Source organism: Mauremys mutica, chromosome 8 (assembly GCF_020497125.1).
Source record: "Mauremys mutica isolate MM-2020 ecotype Southern chromosome 8, ASM2049712v1, whole genome shotgun sequence".
Classification (NCBI taxonomy): Eukaryota; Metazoa; Chordata; order Testudines; family Geoemydidae; genus Mauremys; species Mauremys mutica.
The window spans coordinates 33,385,052-33,407,321 of NC_059079.1; the positions used below are offsets into that span (position 1 = coordinate 33,385,052).

The following is a 22,270-nucleotide window of genomic DNA, read 5'->3' on the forward strand; positions in this document are numbered from 1 at the left end:
CATAATATATAAATATGTTTTCGAGCTGTTATTTTGGAACATTTGAAAAATTACATGAGTAAACTTCAGTGTCTTCTTCTAGGGTTGTATATTCATCTGATAAAAACATTAGGGAAATCGAGGAAGAGACTCTGAGGAAAAGAGTACTGGAGCCCAGACAAACACAGGAAAATGAAAGCCTTACATCTGGTAGTCTTCAAAAGACTCAAATATCAGGTGTAAAATGCATTGGAAGTGATAAAACGTTTGTTAATCAGCATTTTCTGGACGGAGCCATAGAAGGAGAATTTGTTTGTTCACCTAATACTGAAGATGAAATTCTAGAAGCCAGTCATGCTGAAGGCAATGTAACTAAGCCAGGTGAAGTTAGAATTGTGTGTGGATTTTGCTAGTTACCTAAACACCAGTGTAGGTTTGTTCAAAAATTGTGGGTAAAGTTTATGGTTATTGCACTAACAAGACCAAGATGAATATTCTTTGCTTTGGCCCAGATCATTCCCTCATGCCCTGAGTAAATGGGTGTTCCATAGGGAGCATACAGGAATGTGGTAGAAACTGTATCCCTTGCACTCATACTGCTACAGAATGAAAATGTAGCAACACACCCTGAGGAAGAGGAGCGTTTCAGTTTGTGCATTTGCATTGGTGCCAATGCCTCTTCTGAGCTACAGCAGATGTAAGCCCAGGCCCCTTTGATACAGTGCTTCCATAGTGGGTGGTCCTTCTTTTTCTTTACTGCAGGGAACTTCATTTGTTCCACTGCGTTTCATGTACATGTAGTGAGTGGGGGGCAGGGCCAACTCAGTTCCATATAGTCCTGCAAGTGGGGAAATGTAAAAATATCCATTTTTCATTTTGTGAGGAGTTGACAGCCTTTGTCTCTGATGGCAGAAGTGAACTTAAATTTCTTCAGAGACCAATCTCCTTGAAACTGTATGTATGGTTTGTATAGAAAAGGGAACAAACAACATACATCTTCACGTACAGCAATAACAGTAGTACTTCTCTTCCATTGAGCTCCAAGTGCCAAGGGCTGGTAGAACTCCCAATATCTCAGTTAAGAGTAACACACAGAATTTATTCCCCACTACTAGTAAGTTTGTCTGAAAAGGCTTTCATCAAATGTGCATTTCAGAAGGAAATGAAAGCTGTAGGATGGATATAAAATATGTTGTCTTTTTAGTATGATAGATCCTTTGTTTCAGATGCCTGAAATTGTTTGCAACTTCAAAGTAATCTAGTATAAATTGGAAGAAATAAATAACTCTTTCCCCCCATTTATAGGTAATTCTGAACTAGAAACCGCATCTGGGTTAGGAGAAGACTTAATGATGCTCTACAAGAAATGTTGTTGTCCAGATATTAATATTTGGATAGAAGGCAACCAGTTTCAAGCTCACAGGTATTTAAATAAGTAATGAATTTAGAATGTAAACTATTTCACCAGCAATCCTTTCTGTATAAAACACTGTTAATGCTACCTAGCTGTGTTGCTCAACAGCAGTGTTTCCCAAACTTGGGACGCTGCTTGTGTAGGGAAAGCCCCTGGTGGGCCGGGCTGGTTCGTTTACCTGCTGCGTCTGCAGTTCCGGCCGATCGCGGCTCCCACTGGCCACGGTTCGCTGCTCCAGGCCAATGGGAGCTGTGGGAAGCAGCGTGGACCGAGGGACGTACTGACCACCGCTTCCTGCCAGTGGGAGCCGCGATCGGCCGGAACTGCAGATGCGGCAGGTAAATGAACTGGCCCGGCCCGCCAGGGGCTTTCCCTATACAAGCAGTGTCCCAAGTTTGGGAAACACTGCTCTACAGGTTTAATATAATAAAGTATTCTTAACATGATGTCTTTATACTGTTTTGTACTGTTAGAACTACTATAATGGCTTTGCTAGTTTCACCACAGAGACCGGTAGTATTTTTGTAGTAACTGAAGTGCTTCCTTGTGATTACAGTTGTCGTTCTTGTGATAACTTTAAGTCTTGAGAGAAAATATAATGTGCTTTTAATATTGTAGCTCTGTGTTTTTTACTTTAGGTGCGTTCTAGAATAAATTAAAGTAGAATTAGGCTGCAATATATTTATTGCAATAAAACCAGTTAAAGAAAACTAAATACAGCACACTGTTACAACTTGAAATCCTGTAAACAAATCTATCCTGTCAAAATAAATAAATAAAACCACAAGTCAGTTGATACTAATTAATTCCTCATAAAACTAGCCCAAATAAACAGAAACCTCCCTGGATGGAAAGGAAAGATCTTTGGTGTCCTGAAGATTTCATTTCTTCCTCCCCTTGTTACCTGTCCACAAGAGAACAGTGACCACTTCAGTGAAGCAGAGGTGAATGTTGTCTCGTCTCAAGAGATTTACCAGCCCTTGGTAACCCAGAAATCATCACTCTGCTTAAGAACCATTTAGGACTCTCATGTTGCAGTTGATAAAGCTGAGAGAGCCATTCTCTCCTGTTTTCAGTCAATTTATAACTTTCTGGAGAAAAATATCATGCTGTAGTCACTGGACTCTCTCCCTGCAGTTGTGATTGTTAATTGCACACAAGTTGGGAAATCCCTGGTTAGGTTAGGTTAGATTCTCTGTGGTGGGGTCCAATTTTCTGCTGTTGGTTTTGATGTAGGAAGCTAGAAAAGAGCTAATTGGCATGTTTTAGAAAGCCACAGCCTCCATGCACATTCCTGAGCTTCCCGTATAGCAAGAGGCTGCAGGGAAATGCAGGAAGCATAAGAGACATGAAAACTAAGGTCAGATCTATGATAGGGAGATCTGACTCTTTTATGGCCCCTTTACAAGGCCAGAATGGTGCAGAAGGGTTGCTGGAATGACATGCATCCGACGAAGTGGGTATTCACACACGAAAGCTCATGCTCCAATACGTCTGTTAGTCTATAAGGTGCCACAGGACTCTTTGCTGCTTTCTTGGAATGATATAGAAATTATGGCCGATGCACCCAGAGCGACCTGAGTTCTGGAAGATGTGAACGTAAAGCTATGTCTGCACTGCACACCACTGGCAGCAGCATGAACGTATGTGTAGCTACGTGCTGCATTGAAAAGCAAGCTGTGTTCACACTGCAATGTATAGATGCATGTGTCAGTGAAAGGGGGAAGCTGGAGCTTTTCTCCATTGCCTCCTGTCAGAGCCTTTCCCTGCTGCTGAAGTCTTTCACTGTAAAGGGGAAAGACTGGCAGCTCCCTGCGGAAGAGAAGTGGCTCACCCATAGGGAGCTGCTGGAGCTTCCCTGCTGCTGGACCCTTTCCCTGCTGTGTGGGAAAAACTTGGGCAACAGGACACTACATTGCCAAAGATGATAGTGTAGATGGGGGAGGCACTGCTTAAGCATGTAGGGTACATACCCACAGGTTCAGGTGTCTTTATGCACCTAAGCAGTGTCTCATCATTTACACTGCTATTTATACCCATGCTGGGAGGGGCATACAGTGTAGATATACCCTAAAAGTTATTGAGATAGGAGCCCCAAATTTGTTGCAGATTATCTACCATCATATAATATCTGTGTAGAACACTGTGGGCCAAGTGTTTCCCTTGATTATGCAGTCAGATCATTGTGTTGCACTCCACCTATTGGTCAAAGCTGCCTTTTTTTAAATAGAAAACTTCTCTCTCTCTGGGTTTTTACATTTTTGATGCATTACTTTTTTTCCAATGTACAAGTAAAGAGTAGTAAAGTGAACAAGATGACTCTGAGTATTTATCTTTCTCATAGGTATTTTAAAAAGCCAATAATCAGGCAGTCTCTATCTCTTCTGATTTGTCCCGAAGGCAGGCATAAATCCAGATAATATTTTTCAGCTTTGAAATAGTTTTCCATTTTGCTTGCATTTCATTAATATTTTACATATATAATTGAGAGAGTTAGGATAGAGGAAAAAAGTCTTGTTTTCGGAAAATCCATTTAATGTAGCAAGTCCGATTATTTTATTTACTACAGAAGATATGGGAATGTGGTAGGGGTTTTTTGTTTTGTTTTCGTTTGTGGTTTTTTAAAGTAATGTTGGATGCTGCGTATCTGAAATGATATTTATGTTGGTTGCTTCTCTTTGGATGAAGTAGAACTGAGAAAAAGACATGTTCTCAGTTTCACAGAGAAATAGAAATTTTAATGCAAGAAGGAATTCCTCCCCCCCCCCCAAAAAAAAACAAAAAAACAACCCAAAACCATCTGCAAGAGCTGTTTCAGTTCAGGCCATTATCTTGCCAGGAGCAACGTATCTAGTCTAGCCAACATCAGAAAATATGGCAGTGCGTCATATCAGCAGAGAAGAGGAAAACTAGGACATTCTGAAACAAACACAAGAAAATTGGCTGATTGTTTCAGTATCACATAGAGATTTGAACAGTAGAGGGTGTCTTAAAGTGAGTCAGGGAAAGGTAACTTTGGGTATAATTGCAGTGTAGATAGCAGTGAGTTTTATTTATCATTCCAGATTATGAAAAGTGATATCCTCAAACTGCAGGCAATTTCAAGGCCCATCCTGCAATCTTTACTCATGAGAGTATTCCTTACTCACTCAGGTAGTCCCATTAACTTCAATGGACTGTTTGTTTTGAGTAAGGAATACTATTTGAGAGAGGGTTACAAAATTAGGTCCCAAATTACTGCAAGAGAACTGCCATTTGGTTGTTTTCCCTAGTGACTTGTATACTTAAGACTGAACAAGTTACTCTATGTGGCTCAGATCATAGCAGTAGGAAACCAAGTGCAAGTTTAGTTTCTGCATCTGGAACACATCTGGAACCTATACAAATGTACATTGTAAAGCATGTTTAGATAACATCATAATGCTACTTTTTCACTGGGAAGCCATCTTACTTAACATGCATTATTTAAATGTTCAGTATCATACAAAACAGAGCTTAGCCTTACAGCTTATCTGTTCCTGCTCATTGCTGAAGCTTGTTTGGAGGGGAACTGACAAAAACAAAGACAGTATATTTAGCTTGCAGGAGAGTAAATGGAGAAGGTCACATGATCAGAATTCACTTTCACATGTTCAGGGCTGTTTTGGTCTATTGCAGCATCCTTGTCGGATTTAGGGGTTGACCTATCTAATTCAGATTAGCAGGATACCAGGAAAGCTTAAATATTGCTGGCTGGCTTGTGGGAGGAATGGAAGAGAGATTCTAGATTGGACATGTGGGAGAAGAAAGAAACGATTTGAGAGAGATACCAGTATATAAACTGACGGGGGAAGAGAAGGCAAATTGTATGCTGCTCCTTTCTTTATCCTGTACAAGAACAAGAGTGCTTTCATATAATTTAAAAGTCAACAAATTACAATGTATATAAAAGGAAATACCATTCTTATATAGTGTGTAACCTATTGCATTTTCTGCAAAAAGATGTAACTGAAGCAAAGTAACTTTCAAATTTGCAGCTTAATGTCAAACTATAAGAAATAGCGAATGAGAAAATAATCTGCAATTATACTAGCTAAGATAAAACGTATAAAAGCTAGTCCTTCAGGGTATACCCTAATCATGAGTTGGGGTGAGGAAGCAATTTCCACTTGCTTATCACTTGCTCCCTCTTTCTGCCTCTCTACTCCCATTCAAATAATCTAGTATAGCACAGCTAATTATATCATGGGGCTTTTATACTTTTCTCTGAAGCACCTGGCATTGCTAGAGATGGGATATTGAATTGGATGAATGATTTGGTTTGCTTTATGGGAGGGAGAGGAATAAATCAAACATGCTGTTTTACTTCCTGTTTTGCTTCTGAGCCTGGGAATATAGGCTATTATAGACTAGAAGGAAATAAAGTAGGGCTGTCGATTAATCACAGTTAAATCACACGATTAACTAAAAACAATTGTGATTTTTTTTTGCAGTTTTAATTGCACTGTTAAACAATAGAATACCAAGAGAAATTTATTAAATATTTTGGGATGTTTGTCTACATTTTCAAATATATTGATTTCAATTATAACACAGAATACAAAGTGCACAGTGCTCACTTTATATTATTTTTATTACAAATATTTATTAAAATTATAAGCAAAAGAAATAGTATTTTTCAGTTCACTTCATACAAGTGCTATAGTGCCCTCTCTATCGTAAAAATGCAACTTACAAAGGTAGATTTTTTTTGTTGCAGTTACATAACTGCTCTCAAATACAAAACAATGTAAAACTTTAGAGCTGACAAGTCCACTCAGCTTTACTTCTTGTTCAGCCAATTGCTAAGGCAAACAAGTTTGTTTACATTTACGGGAGATAATGCTGCCCACTTCTTATTTACAATGTCACCAGAAAATGAGACCAGGCGAATTCTCATGACACTTTTGTAGCCAACATTGCAAGGTAATTACATGCCAGAAATACTAAGCATTCATACGCCTCTTCATGCTTCAGCCAGCATTCCAGAGGACATGCTTCCATGCTGATGATGCTCGTTTTATAAAAAAAAAAAAAAAAAAAAAGCGTTAATTAAATTTGTGACTGTACTCCTTAGGGGAGAATTGTATGTCTCCTGCCCTGTTTTACCCACATTCTGCCATATACAGTAACTCCACACTTAACGTCCTCCCGCTTAACATTGTTTCGAAGTTGCGTCGCTTCTCCATTAGGGAACATGCTCGTTTAAAGTTGTGCAGTGCTCCCTTATAACGTCGTTTGGCTGACTTTACAAAGGAGCATTGCACAAGTTCCTCTTCTCTGCTTCCCCCACCGCCATAGAGCTGTTTGGCAGTGATTAGGACTTTCTGGAAGAGAGTGAGCAGTGAAGCTGGCCCCACCCCTCCCCCGGAAGGCAGGGCCACTCGAACGCAGGGGCTTTAGGAGCAGAAGGGCCCTGGGCTAAGGGGGCCCTGGGGCAAACACCTGTTCTCACTTTCAGGTGACATTGTAAATAAGAAGCAGGCAGCATTATCTCCTGCAAATAAACAAACTTGTTTGAGCAATTGGCTGAACAAGAAGTAGGACTGAGTAGAGTTGTAGGCTCTAAAGTTTTACATGGTTTTATTTTTGAATGCAGTTATTGTTTTGTACATAATTCTACATTTGTAAGTTCTACTTTCTTGATAAGAGATTGCAGTAGAGTACTTGTGTTAGATGAATTGAAAAACGCTGTTTTTATTTTTACAGTGCAAATATTTGTAATCAAACATAAATATAAAGTGAGCACTGTACACTTTGTATTCTGTGTTGTAATTGAAATCAATATATTTGAAAATGTAGAAAACATCCAAAAATATTTAAATAAATGGTATTTTATTATTAACAGCACAATTAATCACGATTAATTTTTTTAATCGCTTGACAGCCTGAAAATAGAGTATAGTTCTTCTCATGTGTTCATGTAGGAAGCACACCCCATTTTGTTGGAACATACTAATATATCAGAATAGACTGAAACTTACCTTTTGCTAGGAGGCGGGTAATTACTCTGGAGTGACTGAAGTTTTAGCTATATCTTTCATAAATATTTCTTTGTTAAAATCAGTATACTATAAGTATGGGCAAGAGGTCCAGAACATAACTGTCTGAAGTGTTATAAAAATAATTTGAATTTAGTGTTATGCTGTAATACAATAAAAGCTGCAAACTTGTGTCTTTGAAAAATCTATTCCACTTTCTCTTTTGGAGGAACAGGTAAGTCTTGCAGCAATTGATTTCTTCTATGTGAATACTAAAGGTGTACTAGAAACTAGCTTTAACTGAGAACTTTCAGAGTATTAATTTTCTTCATTATTATAACATCCTGAGATTAGCTGCCAAAGATATTGGTAGAAAAAGATATGCAGTGCACAGATACCTTGATGTGTAAGGGCAAAGATCTGAATCAATCTCATCTAGGTTTTTTCTTGTAATAAACATCATTTCACTAGATACAAATATTTACTTTTTTCCCTCTCAGGGCCATTTTATGTGCCAGATCTAGTTACTTTGCTGCTATGCTGACTGGAAGTTGGGCTGAAAGCTCCCAAGAGCACATCACTCTTCAAGGGTAAGCATAGTTTTTGCAAGCCATACGGGAGCAAAGGTAGGCAATTTAAAATCACTGTAAATATGCAGCAACCATGCTGCATACAAAGCAATTCATAGTAATCTGCTGTGATACTTTTTTTCTTCAATTTAATAAATTTCTGGAGTAGTATTTTGACTTGGCTAGTAGAATACAGTGGTTTTGATGTTTCTCTTAAATTTATCAGTTGGGGGGAGAAAAGGGGAGCATTCATCAACCTCATCCTTTTCCATAATCCACGTTTTAGTGTCCCACAGCCTCACATGAAGGTTTTTCCACTCCTCTTCTATTTAACCTCACTGATGCCACAAAAATGTGCCCTGTACAGCTGAGCTGTCTCATAAATTTTCATAGCTCTTTAGGATGCACATTTAGGATATCAAAGCAAATCAGCTATTCAGTTTGTAGGTCACTTTTAACCAATGTGATTCAGGATCATTGTACACTAGGAAATTGAATCATGGCTGGAAACATTTTGTCCACAAGTGCTCAGAACAATATTGCTGCTAGTTTATAGCAAATAAAACTCTTCTTGAGCTTATTATATATTGTATGGATGAATCAGGGACTTTGGTGTCTCTGGGGATGTCAATTCTGTTCCTTTCAACACCTCAAAAATTTCATATAAAATTTCCATTAAATATTAATAACTGTTATCATATAATATGTAATACTGCATTACAAAGTGTACCTAATGTACACTAACCCTGATGCCCTGTAAACTAATGGCAACTAATATGGCATTCAGGTCATTCAGACCCACTTTTCTTTACAAAGAACCATGTACATTCTAGAGCGTTAGAACATGTATACACTTTGTCTTGATATAAAGTGGTATGACCGAGCAATCCTCCCCTAGTTTTTCCTCATTTTAAATTTAATAACGTTTCTGTGACATCATGAAAAAGCTTTTGTTTTTACTCATTTTATTTTTTTAAACCACTAAAGCAGTTGTTATACAACTGCGAAATATATATCTTTTATGCTATATAGTGAATTTAAAAAAAAAATCAAATGACAAAGTGTTGTTTTTGTATCTTCCCTGCATCCTACCCCCAGTAATTGATCTCCATCTTTCTGAATAGCTAAGGAATTTCAGTCATTATTTTTTAGTAAAGACTTTCTCCTGAATATTATTAATTTTATTACAAGCATGTTTAAGTCTAAATAATATCTTGTGGTTTCCAGGTATTAAGAGCTAACTAGATCCATTATTGTACTATTACTACCTTTTCAAGTTCAGTCTTCTGCTTTGTGCAGATTTTCATGCTGTCTTTATAAACACTTATGAATAAAGTGCATATGGCTTATTCAGAAATAATAAAAATGCTGCTTAAGATAACAGCTGTCAAGACAGCAGGGAAACCTTTTCTTGCTGTTTTTATGGCTATCCTGTGTGCTAATGTAGAGAGAGACAACTGTGTTGATTTTGCTGCTTAGCATGTTGCAACCAATTTTGTTCTTTGTTTTTAGTCATCACTGTCTGTTGCTTCAACATGTTTAATGTTTTAAGAGGTCTCTTATTAACATGTGTGAGTAGTTCCCATTTACACTAATGACCATGGCACCTGCATGTTTTGGGAATTAGACCTTGAGATTAGGATTAATACTATAATGTAATTATTCTGAAAATTGTGTTCACCAATATAAATCCTGCTTCCACTGACTTTGATGGTATAACTCCCATTATCTACTATGGTGGAAGATCAAGCCCATAGAAACGTTCTAAATATTTTGAGATCTGACTTCTTACTATCACAGTGCAAATGACAATACATTTTTATAAAAAGTAAAGTTTAAATACACTTAGATTTAAGAAATCCATAAAAGTAAATTCTTATTAAACATAATACAGTTAACATAAAAAATGGAGTGTTTTCTAGTGATATCTCTTAAGAAGATGAAAATACCTTGTTTGCACACACAATGTCAGTAAAATAATCTTTCATTTAGAGAACCGCTATAAATCTGAGTAATAAGTAATTTTAGCCTGGTTATAACTTTAATCAGAAACACTTGCATTATGAAGCTTTAGTTGGACTACTCATATTAGTGAAGTTACTCACAAACTGAAGTGCCATAGATTTAATTTTTTTATAGCAGTGTTAGTCCCAGGATATTAGACAGACAAGGTGGGTGAGGTTATATATTTAATTGGACCTGAAGAAGAGCTCTGTGTAAGCTCGAAAGCTTGTCTCTCTCACCAACAGAAGTTGGTCCAATAAAAGATATTACCTCATCAATCTTGTCTCTTTAATTTTATTAGTTCATTTCCTTTCCATAATTTTTCATAATATGACCAGATGACACATCAACCTTCTGAACCATTTTATAAAATATCAGCAATAGATTTTATTTTGAACATGTCTCTTGTAGTGATTTTCCTTTCTATTTTGCAGCATAAACCATGTAGAAATGAATGTCCTATTGTATTTTATATATGGAGGAATGCTGGATTTCCCAAACAAAGCTGATGCTGGGTATATGTCAAGTTTTATTATTTTTAATTGCACTTCATGCCTATTCTGCTTTTTCTCAGTTCAGATTCAAATGGAAAATGCATCATGTAGTATAAATAAGACAAAGGTATCAAATGTAATGATGATTGCACCTAAGCATATTTTGAGGAAATTCCAAAAATAATATTTTTAGATGGATCGTGTTGTTTATTCAGCAGCTACTTGAAAAGTTGGACCAGCAGCCCTCTAGAAAATTAAATGGGGAGAAAAATGTTTGGAAAACAAACAGTATAGCCATTTATGCTAAAATAATTTGACACTTTGTGCTGTACATTTTGTTTTTACTCAGCTTTTAGAACAATATGAACAAAGTGAGATGATACTTTGTAACAAATATTTAGAATGTAATATTTGAAAGAACTTTTTGAATTAGTGAGATGTCCCACTGTTTGTAAAATAATAGATCCACAGAAAGTAGTTGAACAGTAACATGAAACACTTGCAGGCAATCTTTTTTTAAAATGTTTGGTCTAAACCCTCTCCCCAGTGTACAGCTGGTGTAAACAACCCTACAGAAATCTGTAGATCTTGGGAATGGTATAGAACTCATCCATTAAGGTAGCAGGCTGCATTGGAGCCACTCCATGACTGCTAATTCAGCCATTGCATGTCCCCTGACTGTATCCAGCAAAATCATGGATGCACTGGGCCCGCTCCCAAAATGTTCCTCGCTGGTTGTACCGATTGGAGCTGTTCTATATAGCTCACGGTGTGCAAGTGTACACACACTCTGGGTTGTTTTCCTATGTCATCTGCTCTCCCCCAATTCTTTTCTGTAGAATTGCACTAGTTCTGTTACTCATGGGATTCCGTGTCTATTAAATTGTAATGGAGTGGTTTAAGATTTGTAGGGTTTGTTCATAAACTTAGATGCTAAGGGTTACATTTGCTGGTTGGATGTTACGAACATACAATATTATAGCATCAGGATTGCAAACCAGTCAATGAGAGTTTTGAAATATTCATTGTAATCTGTTATATAGAAGCTCTTCTGAAGTGTGCTAGTAGATGTCAAGAACATAATTTCTGAATAGTGAAAATCATTTGTTGTTCAAAGCTTATTCCCCCAAGATGACATGGAATTGTATTTAAAATATCCCCTACAAATCCTTGCCTGGAATGGGCCATATCATAGAGGTATTAATTATTTTAAAAAAATAGTAGTTTTATAGTTTGTTTAATATGCTTTTCTGTTGTTTGGAAGTGGCTCTCATCACTGATATAATTCTCAGATGCCATAACTCTCTACATAACCCATAACATCATATATAACCCTTGTAATGGGCAGCCATGAAATGCCTAAATCATCCTACTGCAGCAACTAGAAAAGAGCACTTGCCCTCAAAATGGAGAGGTACTGAAACCCCTGTAAGAAGTTCTGTGAGCTTCAGCAAGCAGCTCTAGAGGGTCACTCTGTGTTAGTTGTAGGGGTTTTTTTTTTTAGCTAGGTTTGTTTCTGTTTGAGGACTGTATTTTGGAACATTCTAGACCAGTGGTTTTTCACCTTTTTTCATTTTCAGACCCCTAAATATTTTTGAATGAAGGTGTCTCCTCCTTTGGAAATCTTAGACAGTCTGCGAACCCCCAACGGTCCACAGACCACAGGTTGAAAACCACTGTTCTAGACATGTACCATGTACTTATACTTATTCAATACACAGTGGTGTATAGAAACTTCTAACTGAGAAGAAAAAAGGGGTTGGGAGGAGGTCATTTGGGTTGCAAACTGTCTTGTAAGCAAAAATGTGAACTTCCAGGTTGTATGGTGATTTTATGATTCCTATCGTTACTGCTCTCACTTCAGTCGAATACTCAGCGTTGCTGATATGTATGGGCTAGACGGACTGAAAGAAGTAGCTATCTATATTCTCAAAAGAGACTACTGCAATTTTTTTCAAAAGGTATGTGTTTCAGTTTTACACGACTATGTGAGCCAAAATGCCAGGGGGAGGAATTTGATTCTTCTATTATAAGTCAGATTGTTGAGATGTTTAATTGGACCTGAAGAAGAGCTCTGTGTAAACTCAAAAACTTGTCTCTCTCACCAACAGAAGTTGGTCCAATAAGAGATATTACCTCATCAATCTTGTCTCTTTAATTTTATTAGTTCATTTCCAATTTAATAACAAAGAATCATTCTGTTACTACTGAGGGTGCTAGGCCGGGGTCTGCAGTTCCTACACTCTTCTTCCTAATTCTATCAAGTTAAATGGGATTACTAATGGAAGTAAGGCCTGCAGGGTCAAGTACCTATTTGTATAACAACAGTGAAGTAGGCAGTTTGTAAACCGTAGTCGAAAAAATGCAGTATTCCACTATAGCAGTTAAACTTATATTAAATTTCTTAGAATATTAGCCATTGTCATATAGCTTTATATTGGTGGGGGTTGTATACAGACATGTTGCATACTTGGAAGTATATTTTTCAGGTATTTCTGTTCAATTGAAAGTTGAAAATCCAAGGGTTTTTTTAGTTGAATGTGTCCATACGTTAGACCCAACCCTGCACCATTGCCACTGATTTCAGTGGAAGCAGGAGTAGGCCCATTATGCATAAATTCCCACAAATGTAATTATTCTGGTCACTGACAATATTTCAGGCTAAACTGAAGACTTGTACATCTGCATGTTTTCTAGAAGTCAGAATGTACAGTAAGTATGATTATTTTCTCACAATTTTAGCCTATTCCTGGAAGGCAGCAACATGTGCTAGAATGCCTAGCTATTGCTCATTCAATGGAAGTCGAGAACCTTTATGCTGCTTGCATGAAGTAAGTGAAATAAAATGCATTATGGTTTATGCTGTCCATTTTCATTGTTCATTCTTTAAATTAATGTGTTTTGACAGACTGAACACAACTTTGGGAGGAACTTAAAGTTCATATTTTAATCTATTTTTGTCCATGAAAACTCATGGGGCTCATTTATGTTAGCAGAGGTGAAGATATTACAATAATCGTTTTATAAAATTTCATCTATGTTTCTTATTTAGTTAAGTAAAGCTCTTATTTTAACAGATGGATAGTAAAATATTTTGTGAAATGTTGGTCAGAGAGGAGCTTTGCCAGTTTACCCACTGAACTTCAGAACAATTGTCTTACTGTGATAATTCAGTCTTTGGTAAGTATGTACCTACTGAGTGCTTACATGTATGTTACTTTAAAATTGTGCTTATTTAGCTTTGCAAAGGAATTAAAAAGTCAATTAACATTAAACATGCCTTATTAAATGTATAGTATATTAATCATAGTAAATGAAAGATAATTCTATAAATGAAAACACAAGAACAAACATTGACATACAAATACAGTCACACTGATGTTTCATGGAACACATGATGATGGAAAATCTCAAACCACTCCAAAATATAGCCATTTAAGAGGAGTTTATCAAATTCCATATTCTGACAGAATAGTACAACGTTATACATTCAAATAGAGAGAAGGAGCAATTGTAGTAATTGTCAGGTTAATTCTTATACTAGACACTAGAGGTGAAACTCTGGCCTGATTGAAGTAAGTAGGAGTTGTACCACTGACTTCAATGGGTCCAGGAGGATTTCACCCCAAATTTTAATTTGGAGACTTATGCATAAGCTGGTTGGTGGGATTTTTTCTCCAGGCGAAAGTGTTTTGCTATCAGTGAGTGGTTACGAGCCATCTACTTACAGGTAGGGCCTGTCTGTCATGGAGGTCATAGATTCCATGACTTTCTGTGACCTCCATGACTTTTGCAGCTGCCAGTGTGGCTGACCCCAGCACTGCCCAAGCAGCTGGCACCAGGGACAGCTGCTCAGGCGGCTCTGGGGACAGCCACACCAGTCGCTGCTGGAGCAGCTCTGCAGCCAGCCACTCCGGTGGCCCCACAGCCAGCCGCTGCTGGAGCTGCCCTGGGGACCACCCGAGCAGCAGCAGATGTGGCTGGCCCAGGAACTGCCTGAGGAGCAGTCCTGGGGACGGCAGGAGCAGCTGTAGCTTGGCGGCCGCCAGCAGCAGTCCCAGGGACGGCCAGAGCAGCGGCAGGATTGTGATCCTGGGGGTGGCCGGAGCAGCCCCTGCTTGGTGGCCCCCGGCAGCTGGTGCCGCTAGCCTCCCACCCCCTGAAAAGCAGCCCTCCAGGGTAGAGCAGTGGCTCCCCTTGTGGATTTATAAGATTTAGTCGGGGTATTTATCGTACAATCATGGACAGGTCACGGGGCTGTGAATTTTTGTTTATTGTCTGTGACCTGTCCTTGACTTTTATTAAAAATACCCATGACTAAATCATAGCCTTACATATAGAGAACTAATCTCTCAAAATTGTTAGTGTCTGTAATTTTCTATTGTCTTAGCTTAATATTAAGCTGTTTTATCTTCCGTTTCACAAATGGTCAACACTGATATGACCTCTGAATGTATCCATCTTCAGACTTTACCTGTTGTTGTTAGTGTTGTGTGTTTACATTCAATTCATACTGCCCGAATTTACAGATTTTTCTACTCTGGGATTCGTGGAATGAATATCTGGGCTGATTTAGTGGGTCAAATTCAAATCTGAGTTATGCCAGCTGAAAATTTGAGCTAGAATGTGCACTGTATCACAGCACAAATAAATATAGTTTGTACCCTGAAAGCTATCTTTCTGTCAGAAAGTTACATGATACCTAGGATGAGATTCTTATCCCCACTCTAGCCGCTTCACACTGGCTAAAGGGGCTGAAACAGTGTTAGAGCTCTAAACGACCTGTTTTTAGCTGGGTATGATTTCTCCTGTGCAAGCACTGTAGAGTCAGCCATAGTGTGTCTTCTGATGACCCCCACATAAGCCCTGGAGTAAGGTGTGTGATGGGGGCAAGGTGGGAGGGATGGAGTTGCAGCATGCAGTGCTGCAGAGATTCTGGGCAGTGCTGAGGCCCATCGGGTGATCCTGGGCAGCTGACAGGCCTGTGGAATCCTCTCTAGCCCCAAGAGCAGCCAGAATTGAGAGGACACAAAGGTGGTTTAAAGCCATCTTGCCCCCATCCTATTCCTGCCGGGCTGAAAGTTCTGGGCTGTGCCTCTTAGTTGAGATCTAGTAAGGCTTCACAATCATGGAGTTGAAAAATAAATCAACATGCTTCTTCCACTCTCTTTCTGCCTCCCTAAATCCTATGTGGCATCTATTCCCAACATTTCCTGAGACTGAAAATTCTCTAGTGGCCTATCGGGTTTTGCATATTTTAAAAACTGCAAAAATGTTAAGGCTGCTTGGCAAAACAGTCTAATATTTATAGATATTTATTTTACTTGAGCTATTATATTTTACAAAAAAACTTTTTATGCTGTGCATAGTACTTTTCAACAGTTATACCCAATCTGTAAATTTGAGCTTATTGGTTCTTTCATCTGTCAATCTTGGACATTTTAAGTTTAAAAGCCAATTAAATATAATAATGGAATGCTTTCTTCTGATATGCACAATTTCCAAATGTACAGGTGTGAGCTTGAGTAGAATCGCAACTGGCTTTGTGAACTTTCATTGAAACAACATTAAAGGCAGCAGAGAAGCAACAAATTTTCCAAAATACTGTGCTTTTTCTCTTGCTCTTGTATAGCAAATCTTGAGAGGAGTGTGAGGTGTATATGGAGAAGTAGACTTGCAGTGGAGAGACTTTGATGAAAAGCCACAAAGATTGGTACAAGAAACTAAAAACTTCTAAGTATGAATGCCATTTAAAACCACATTAAGGGCGCTTATGCTGGTATCCTAACAAACAAGTGTTTGGAAGCAACCATTTTTTAGAAAAGAAAAGAAAGAAACTTCCTCCTAAAACAAAACTATAGTTGTTCACAGTTCTCTCTTACTCTAGAGATAGATAGGCCCAGTCCTGTAAAGTGCTGATTTAACTGGATGCTGTGGAGGTATTTCATAGTTCACTAGAAGTGCTTAATGGGCATTGTGGGCACTCAGCACCTTGCAAGAAAGAGGTAGATGCTCCTCATCTTGTGAGTAAGGACCTGATCCTCCACTATTAAAGAGGCTTGTAATTGAGCCAGTGGGAGTAAGATCGAACCCTAAGTGCATGCTAGTCCTTTATTTACATTTATATGCACATATGAGAAATAGGCTTTGCCCATAACAAATGTAAAAATAGTTGAGCAAGGACTTGCAGGAAGTATACTCCTAGTTGGAATATACACAGAGAAAATACATGCTGTGTTTTTCTTTCTCTGACCTGAAAGTACTCAAGCTTTCTTGGCAAGTGTGAATTTGAACTTGTAACACTTTTCTGTCATGTATTTAGTTGAACTTAGTGCTTTTCTTTTCTATAGCAATCTAACTAAGATTAACCAAATTTCAGCTTTTTAAACCATCAGTATGTTTTCTCTTTCCTACATTGTTTTTCACTAATTTGTCTTTGCTTTCTCATGATGAACTCTCATTCCATAACAATTAGGAAACTGATGAGAACTAGAAATTTTGATTACTTTACAGGTTTACTGCTACTTTGTCTCCATTAGGAAGAATACACAAGACCCTCCTTGTAGAAAACAGTTTACTTTTGGCAGCATTTTTAAACCAAGATAATGGGGGTGAGAGGGGTAATAAAGCTTATTGAGCATATTGTATAATTTATCAACTGACCTGGGAGGTCACATGTAATAGATCTTTAATCCATTTTACTTTGGTGGATAATGATAAATTGTTAATTACTTTTAAGGTGTGAATTGGCAGGTGGTGATATGGTCAAAGTCACAGTATAACTAAATTAAAAGGGAGAGAATATTAGGAAACATGGGGAGGGATAGCTCAGTGGTTTGAGCATTGGCTTGCTAAACCCAGGTTTGTGAGTTCAATCCTTGAGGGAGCCACTTAGGGATCTGGGGCAAAAATCAGTACTTGGTCCTGCTAGTGAAGGCAGGGAGCTGGACTCAATGACCTTTCAAGGTCCCTTCCAGTTCTAGGAGATAGAATATTTCCATTAATTTATTTAATTATGTTTAAAACAAATAAATGCCACATGGATCAGCTCACTCCTTCCTATGGAAAACTTGGGGATGGGGAGGCTAAGTGAAGATAAAATTCTGTGAAGTCCAACAGTTGCTTCATTGGACAGGGTGCGGGAGGCTCTGGCAATGTCTCCCAGCCATGTAGAACTCTCCCTGCCCCTTATGTCAACATGGCTATCACACTCTCGTGTGACTTAGTATTATCCTTTCCATTTAACTTTCCTATGAGGTTCCCCTTACTAATTTAGTGGTTGGCATTTGTTTGTGAATCTGCCTTCTCTCTAGGCAGCAAAATACAATGATGAAAAGAGGGAAAATATAATAAAATCCCATTATGAAAACATTCTCCCCTAGCATCAGCAGAGAATAGAAATAATTGAGCCCACCAGACTTATTAACTTAAAAAAGGGTAGTGAAGTACACTAATATTAAAATCCAAATACAATTAAGGTAAGTGAAATTAATAGTAAGTGTAAGTGTTCAGTAACTGAATAGGAGCTATTTGAGAAACAGCATTTTCTTGGATGTCTACTCTATTAGATAACTATTCTAATATATATTAATTGCTTTTATTTTAAGAACCACAAGAATGCAGCTTCCCTTTTGATGGAAAGTGACCGGCTGCTCAGTAGTCTTCCCCAAGTGAAATGGTCTGAAACGGCTATGGCCTTGGCATCTAGGCTTCAAGAAGAATGCATAACATTTATTGTAACAAACTTCCCTCATATAATAGAGAGTGAAAGTTTTCATATTTTCTTGCAGGTAAAATGCTCACGAGTTATGTTCTACTTTTTTCAAAACAAATGCACTGTATTATTACACTTCCTTCCTTGTATGGGAGTGGGTTCTTCCCAACAACTTAGGCTGTTAACTTACTCAGAATGATTTCAGTGTCACTTTACAAATAATTTTACATAAGAATTTAATGTTAGGGCAGGGGTCAGTTATTAGGGCATAATTCCTTTGAAAAAATTAAGACTTTGATCCTATGTACAGTTACATACTTCAAGTTGAGCAAGTGTGGGTAGTTCCATGAAGTCAAGGGTACTACTCTTGTGTGTAAAGTTAAGCACGTGCATAAACACATAAAGCATGTACAGGACCAAAGTCCAAGGTAGCAGCGCAGGCATGCCACAATGTCCATTTACTTTGAGTTGCAAATGTGCATCACTACTAAGGGTTAAGGTATTAATTGAAAGAGTTCCTTGCAGTATTTCCTGGTAAGAGCTTGTCTAATTTTACCCAGCACTGCATTTCCCTAATAAGACAAAGATTTGGCAAGGTGCTCTGATGCATCAAAAATTAAAAATGGATATATCAAAACTGCCCTTTTCTTCAGATTGGTATTCAGCTATAAATTCAACACCAGCTGCTTCTTCCTAAGATTTTGTTTGGCTAGATGAGGAGATCTCAAAAATATTTGCAGCACCTTTTTTGTGTGGAGAGAAAGGTGGAATGAATAAATGGGAAACACTGAACACCAAAGTCACAGTGATCACTTTCTGTTGGGTAGTATTTTTTGTATGCAATACACGTTTATTTTAAATGACTCCCTTTTTGTTGTTTCCTTAGGCACAAGCAATGAGCAGCAAACCTGATCTTCTAGAACAAGTTTTAAAAGCAATTGAGAAAAACATTAGCATTGAAAACAGTTGCTTTCTTCTTATAGCTGTGGATACTTTGTTGGGCTCCACAAATGTGAAGGAAATGGTAGGTTTTGCAGTAGATAATAGAAAAAGAATAGCTCACAACACTTATTCAGTTATTTAAAAACTGTAGCTTTTTGTTTGGCATAAGAGTTCAAATCAAGTTATGCAATTTGGACTCTATGACCCTAATACTGCAGTTGGATCCATGCAGGCGGTACATCACACCTGTGCAAAGTCCCGTTGAAAACATAGGACCTACTGGCATTTGTGTATAGCAGGGGTGGCCAACCTGAGCCAGAGAAGGAGCCAGAATTTACCAATGTACATTGCCAAAGAGCCACAGTCATATGTCAGCAGCCTCCCATCAGCTCCCCCCACCGCGCTCCTAGTGCCTCTCGCCCAACCGCAGCCCTGCTGATCAGCGCCTTCTCCTCCCTCCCCGCACCTCCTGATCAGCTGTTTCGTGGTGTGCAGGAGGCTCTGGGGGGAGGAGCGAGGGCCCAGCAGGCTCAGGGGAGAGGGCGGGAAGGGATGGAGTGGAGGAAGGGCCTGTGGCAGAGCCAGGGGTTGAGCAGTGAGCATCCCCCCGGCACATTGGAAAGTTGGCACCTATAGCTCCAGGCCTGGAGTTAGTGCCTATACAAGGAGCCGCATATTAACTTCTGAAGAGCTGCATGTGGCCCTGAAGTTTGACCACCCCTGGTATAGAGCAACATTTAAAAAAAAAAAAAAAAAAGTACTTAGCACTGCCTGTGGCAACACTCTGTGTTCCAGGCTAGCAGCAATGACTAATAACATTGTGCGTGGGAAGGCACTATTAATGTTCACTACCATTGTAAATATGTGACCGAGAAAGAATATTTAAAAATTAAATAACCTTAAATTTACTCTAGGGGACAGAGTTTATTTTTAATTAATCTACTTTAAAAAAACACTTTGAATACGAGGGTTGTGTTTGCTTTTTTTTAAGCAAACTCTTCGGAGCAAGAACTGCATCTTCCTATGTTTTTGGAAAGTGCCTATCATGTTGTGGGTGCTACCACAATCTAAATAATACATTTTAAATGAAAATCAGCTATAATGTCATGAGTGACATGTGAATGATAGGAGACACTGATTACAATTTATAATGTTACCTGCAAAAAATTTTAAATCTTTTCTTAAACTACTGCAATCAACTGCTATTATAGACTTACTCAGTAAGAGTGTGAAAATTTAATCAGATACATTTTTGTCCCCAAGAGAATTTGACCTTGTAGTGACAGAGCTGATAGTAAAAAGCTCTGAAAGGATTAATTTAAAAAAGGAATGTGGTGGCTTGTGATGCTTTAGCTTCTGTGGGAGTGGCTTAGTTTCAAACTATAAAATTATGGGAGGAGGGGGACAATAAGCCCTCATAAACAGCATCTGCATCTACTAGGTTATTGTAAAATATAAATGATGACATCATTGATCTATCTTAGGGAGTAAGTAGATTCTGACAAGAATAATGACTGGTTGCTATGACAATGTGCCTCTCGCCAGCTGCTGATTTGTTACTTGAACACAGGGTTTTACGTGCAAGATCCAGGCTCTGCGTGATAAGCTGTGGATCTTCCTGGTTCAGTCTTTTTATGCTGTTCGTCACACAGAAAGCTGGAAGCTGATGAGACCGGATCATCAAGAGAAAATACAAGCAGGTATGCAAGCAATCAAGAACAGCTATCATTGTATAATAATAGTATCCTTAATATAAAAAATGTTGGTAGTGTTGGGGGCTGGTAACAAACTATAGCATGCTTAAAAGCAAGAGCATCACAGTTTTAAAGAAGTATTTTATAAATGAAAGCAAAGATAATATGCTTAGCCAGCTTCATGCCTGGAAATTATTTAACAGTGTTCTGTGAATATTTTCCTGGCTTTTATTTTTATAGATATGAAAAATGGAAACATTATATGTAGATTACGTCTATTATTGTTTGCAACTATACAAAATTATTAAAAATATTGCAATAGGATTAAAGAAACCATTATCTATCTCCATTTTTAAGCAGATAAGCATTATAGGAAATTTAAATCTGCACAAAGCAGATTACTAATTCTATGAATTCAGTTCCTTTTTTAATCAGTTCATATTAATGTATAAAGATTGTATATCTCTTGCATAATATCGATTTCATGTGGACTGTGAATAAATGTAGATGGCTTGACTTTACAATTGATTGGTATTGTGATATTGTATGTGTTGCTGCAGAGAGCCCCCCTGGAAGCTGCATAGCGATCTCTTAAAATGTTAAGAGGCAGTACTTCAGCTTTAAACAAAAGGAGTTTGTGCTCTGAATGTTTCCTTATTTTCAAATATGTGGAATGAAATTTTGAGGGTGTGGAAGTGAAAATGGCTTCAGGGCCTTGGTTGAATATTTGCTTTGTGATAGTGCAGTTTTATAAAGGAAAAAATGTGAGACATTTAAATTTTCTTTAAAATTAGCTCATCTTTGATTCATAGTAAAAGGTAAAATATCTTAAATATTAATGAAGACATTAAAATTGAGACTAATGAAAAATTCTACATGATTATAGATGGATTTAATTTTTTATCCCTTCACATGTTGGTTGAAAGATGGACTATGTCAGTCTTTACAAGCCTGATTTAAGGGTGTTACTAAATTATGTTTGATTGGTACTTTCTGAAAAAGGCTCATGATTTCATTCTTCATTATAAAGCACTTTAATAATTTGGGGGGTTGCTTTCAGAAATAGAAGCATAATTTGGAGTACGTTTGGCATCTGATGTTCTTCTGTACTAGGGCTGTAAAGTAGTGCCTAGACCTGGGTTCATAAAGTTGGTGTAATTCAACTCTCCATCTTAACAGTAGGAAAGTTATTTTGTTTTGGGTTTTTCAGAGTTATATAGCATTAATTCAGCTCTGAGAGACTTCATTTTAACTGTAAACTATTAAGTTATGGAAAATTTTCAGTGTAGGTTTTTGTTCTATAAACAAAATGATGGTATTTTCCTAGAAGCATCTTAATTCTTACATGAGATTTGTTTAGGATCACAGAGGTCAAACAACTTTCATCTTGAGAAAATTTCAGGTACTACTGAATTCTGAAAAGACCTAACTTTTGTAGATTAATATCCTAGGATAGGAAAT

General features: G+C 37.8%; 1 protein-coding gene across 1 annotated transcript in view; it reads left to right on the top strand.

Annotated features, from left to right (window-relative positions):
- BTBD8 (BTB domain containing 8) overlaps window positions 1-22,270 on the top strand; it is a 67,116-nt gene that overhangs the window by 26,799 nt on the left and 18,047 nt on the right. The window contains exons 3-12 of the mRNA XM_045028614.1: window positions 83-360; window positions 1,285-1,402; window positions 7,893-7,982; window positions 10,400-10,480; window positions 12,324-12,420; window positions 13,202-13,290; window positions 13,537-13,639; window positions 18,067-18,249; window positions 19,060-19,197; window positions 20,686-20,815. Of these exons, the coding sequence (XP_044884549.1) occupies window positions 83-360; window positions 1,285-1,402; window positions 7,893-7,982; window positions 10,400-10,480; window positions 12,324-12,420; window positions 13,202-13,290; window positions 13,537-13,639; window positions 18,067-18,249; window positions 19,060-19,197; window positions 20,686-20,815 (1,307 nt within the window). The remainder of the gene's footprint in view (window positions 1-82; window positions 361-1,284; window positions 1,403-7,892; window positions 7,983-10,399; window positions 10,481-12,323; window positions 12,421-13,201; window positions 13,291-13,536; window positions 13,640-18,066; window positions 18,250-19,059; window positions 19,198-20,685; window positions 20,816-22,270) is intronic.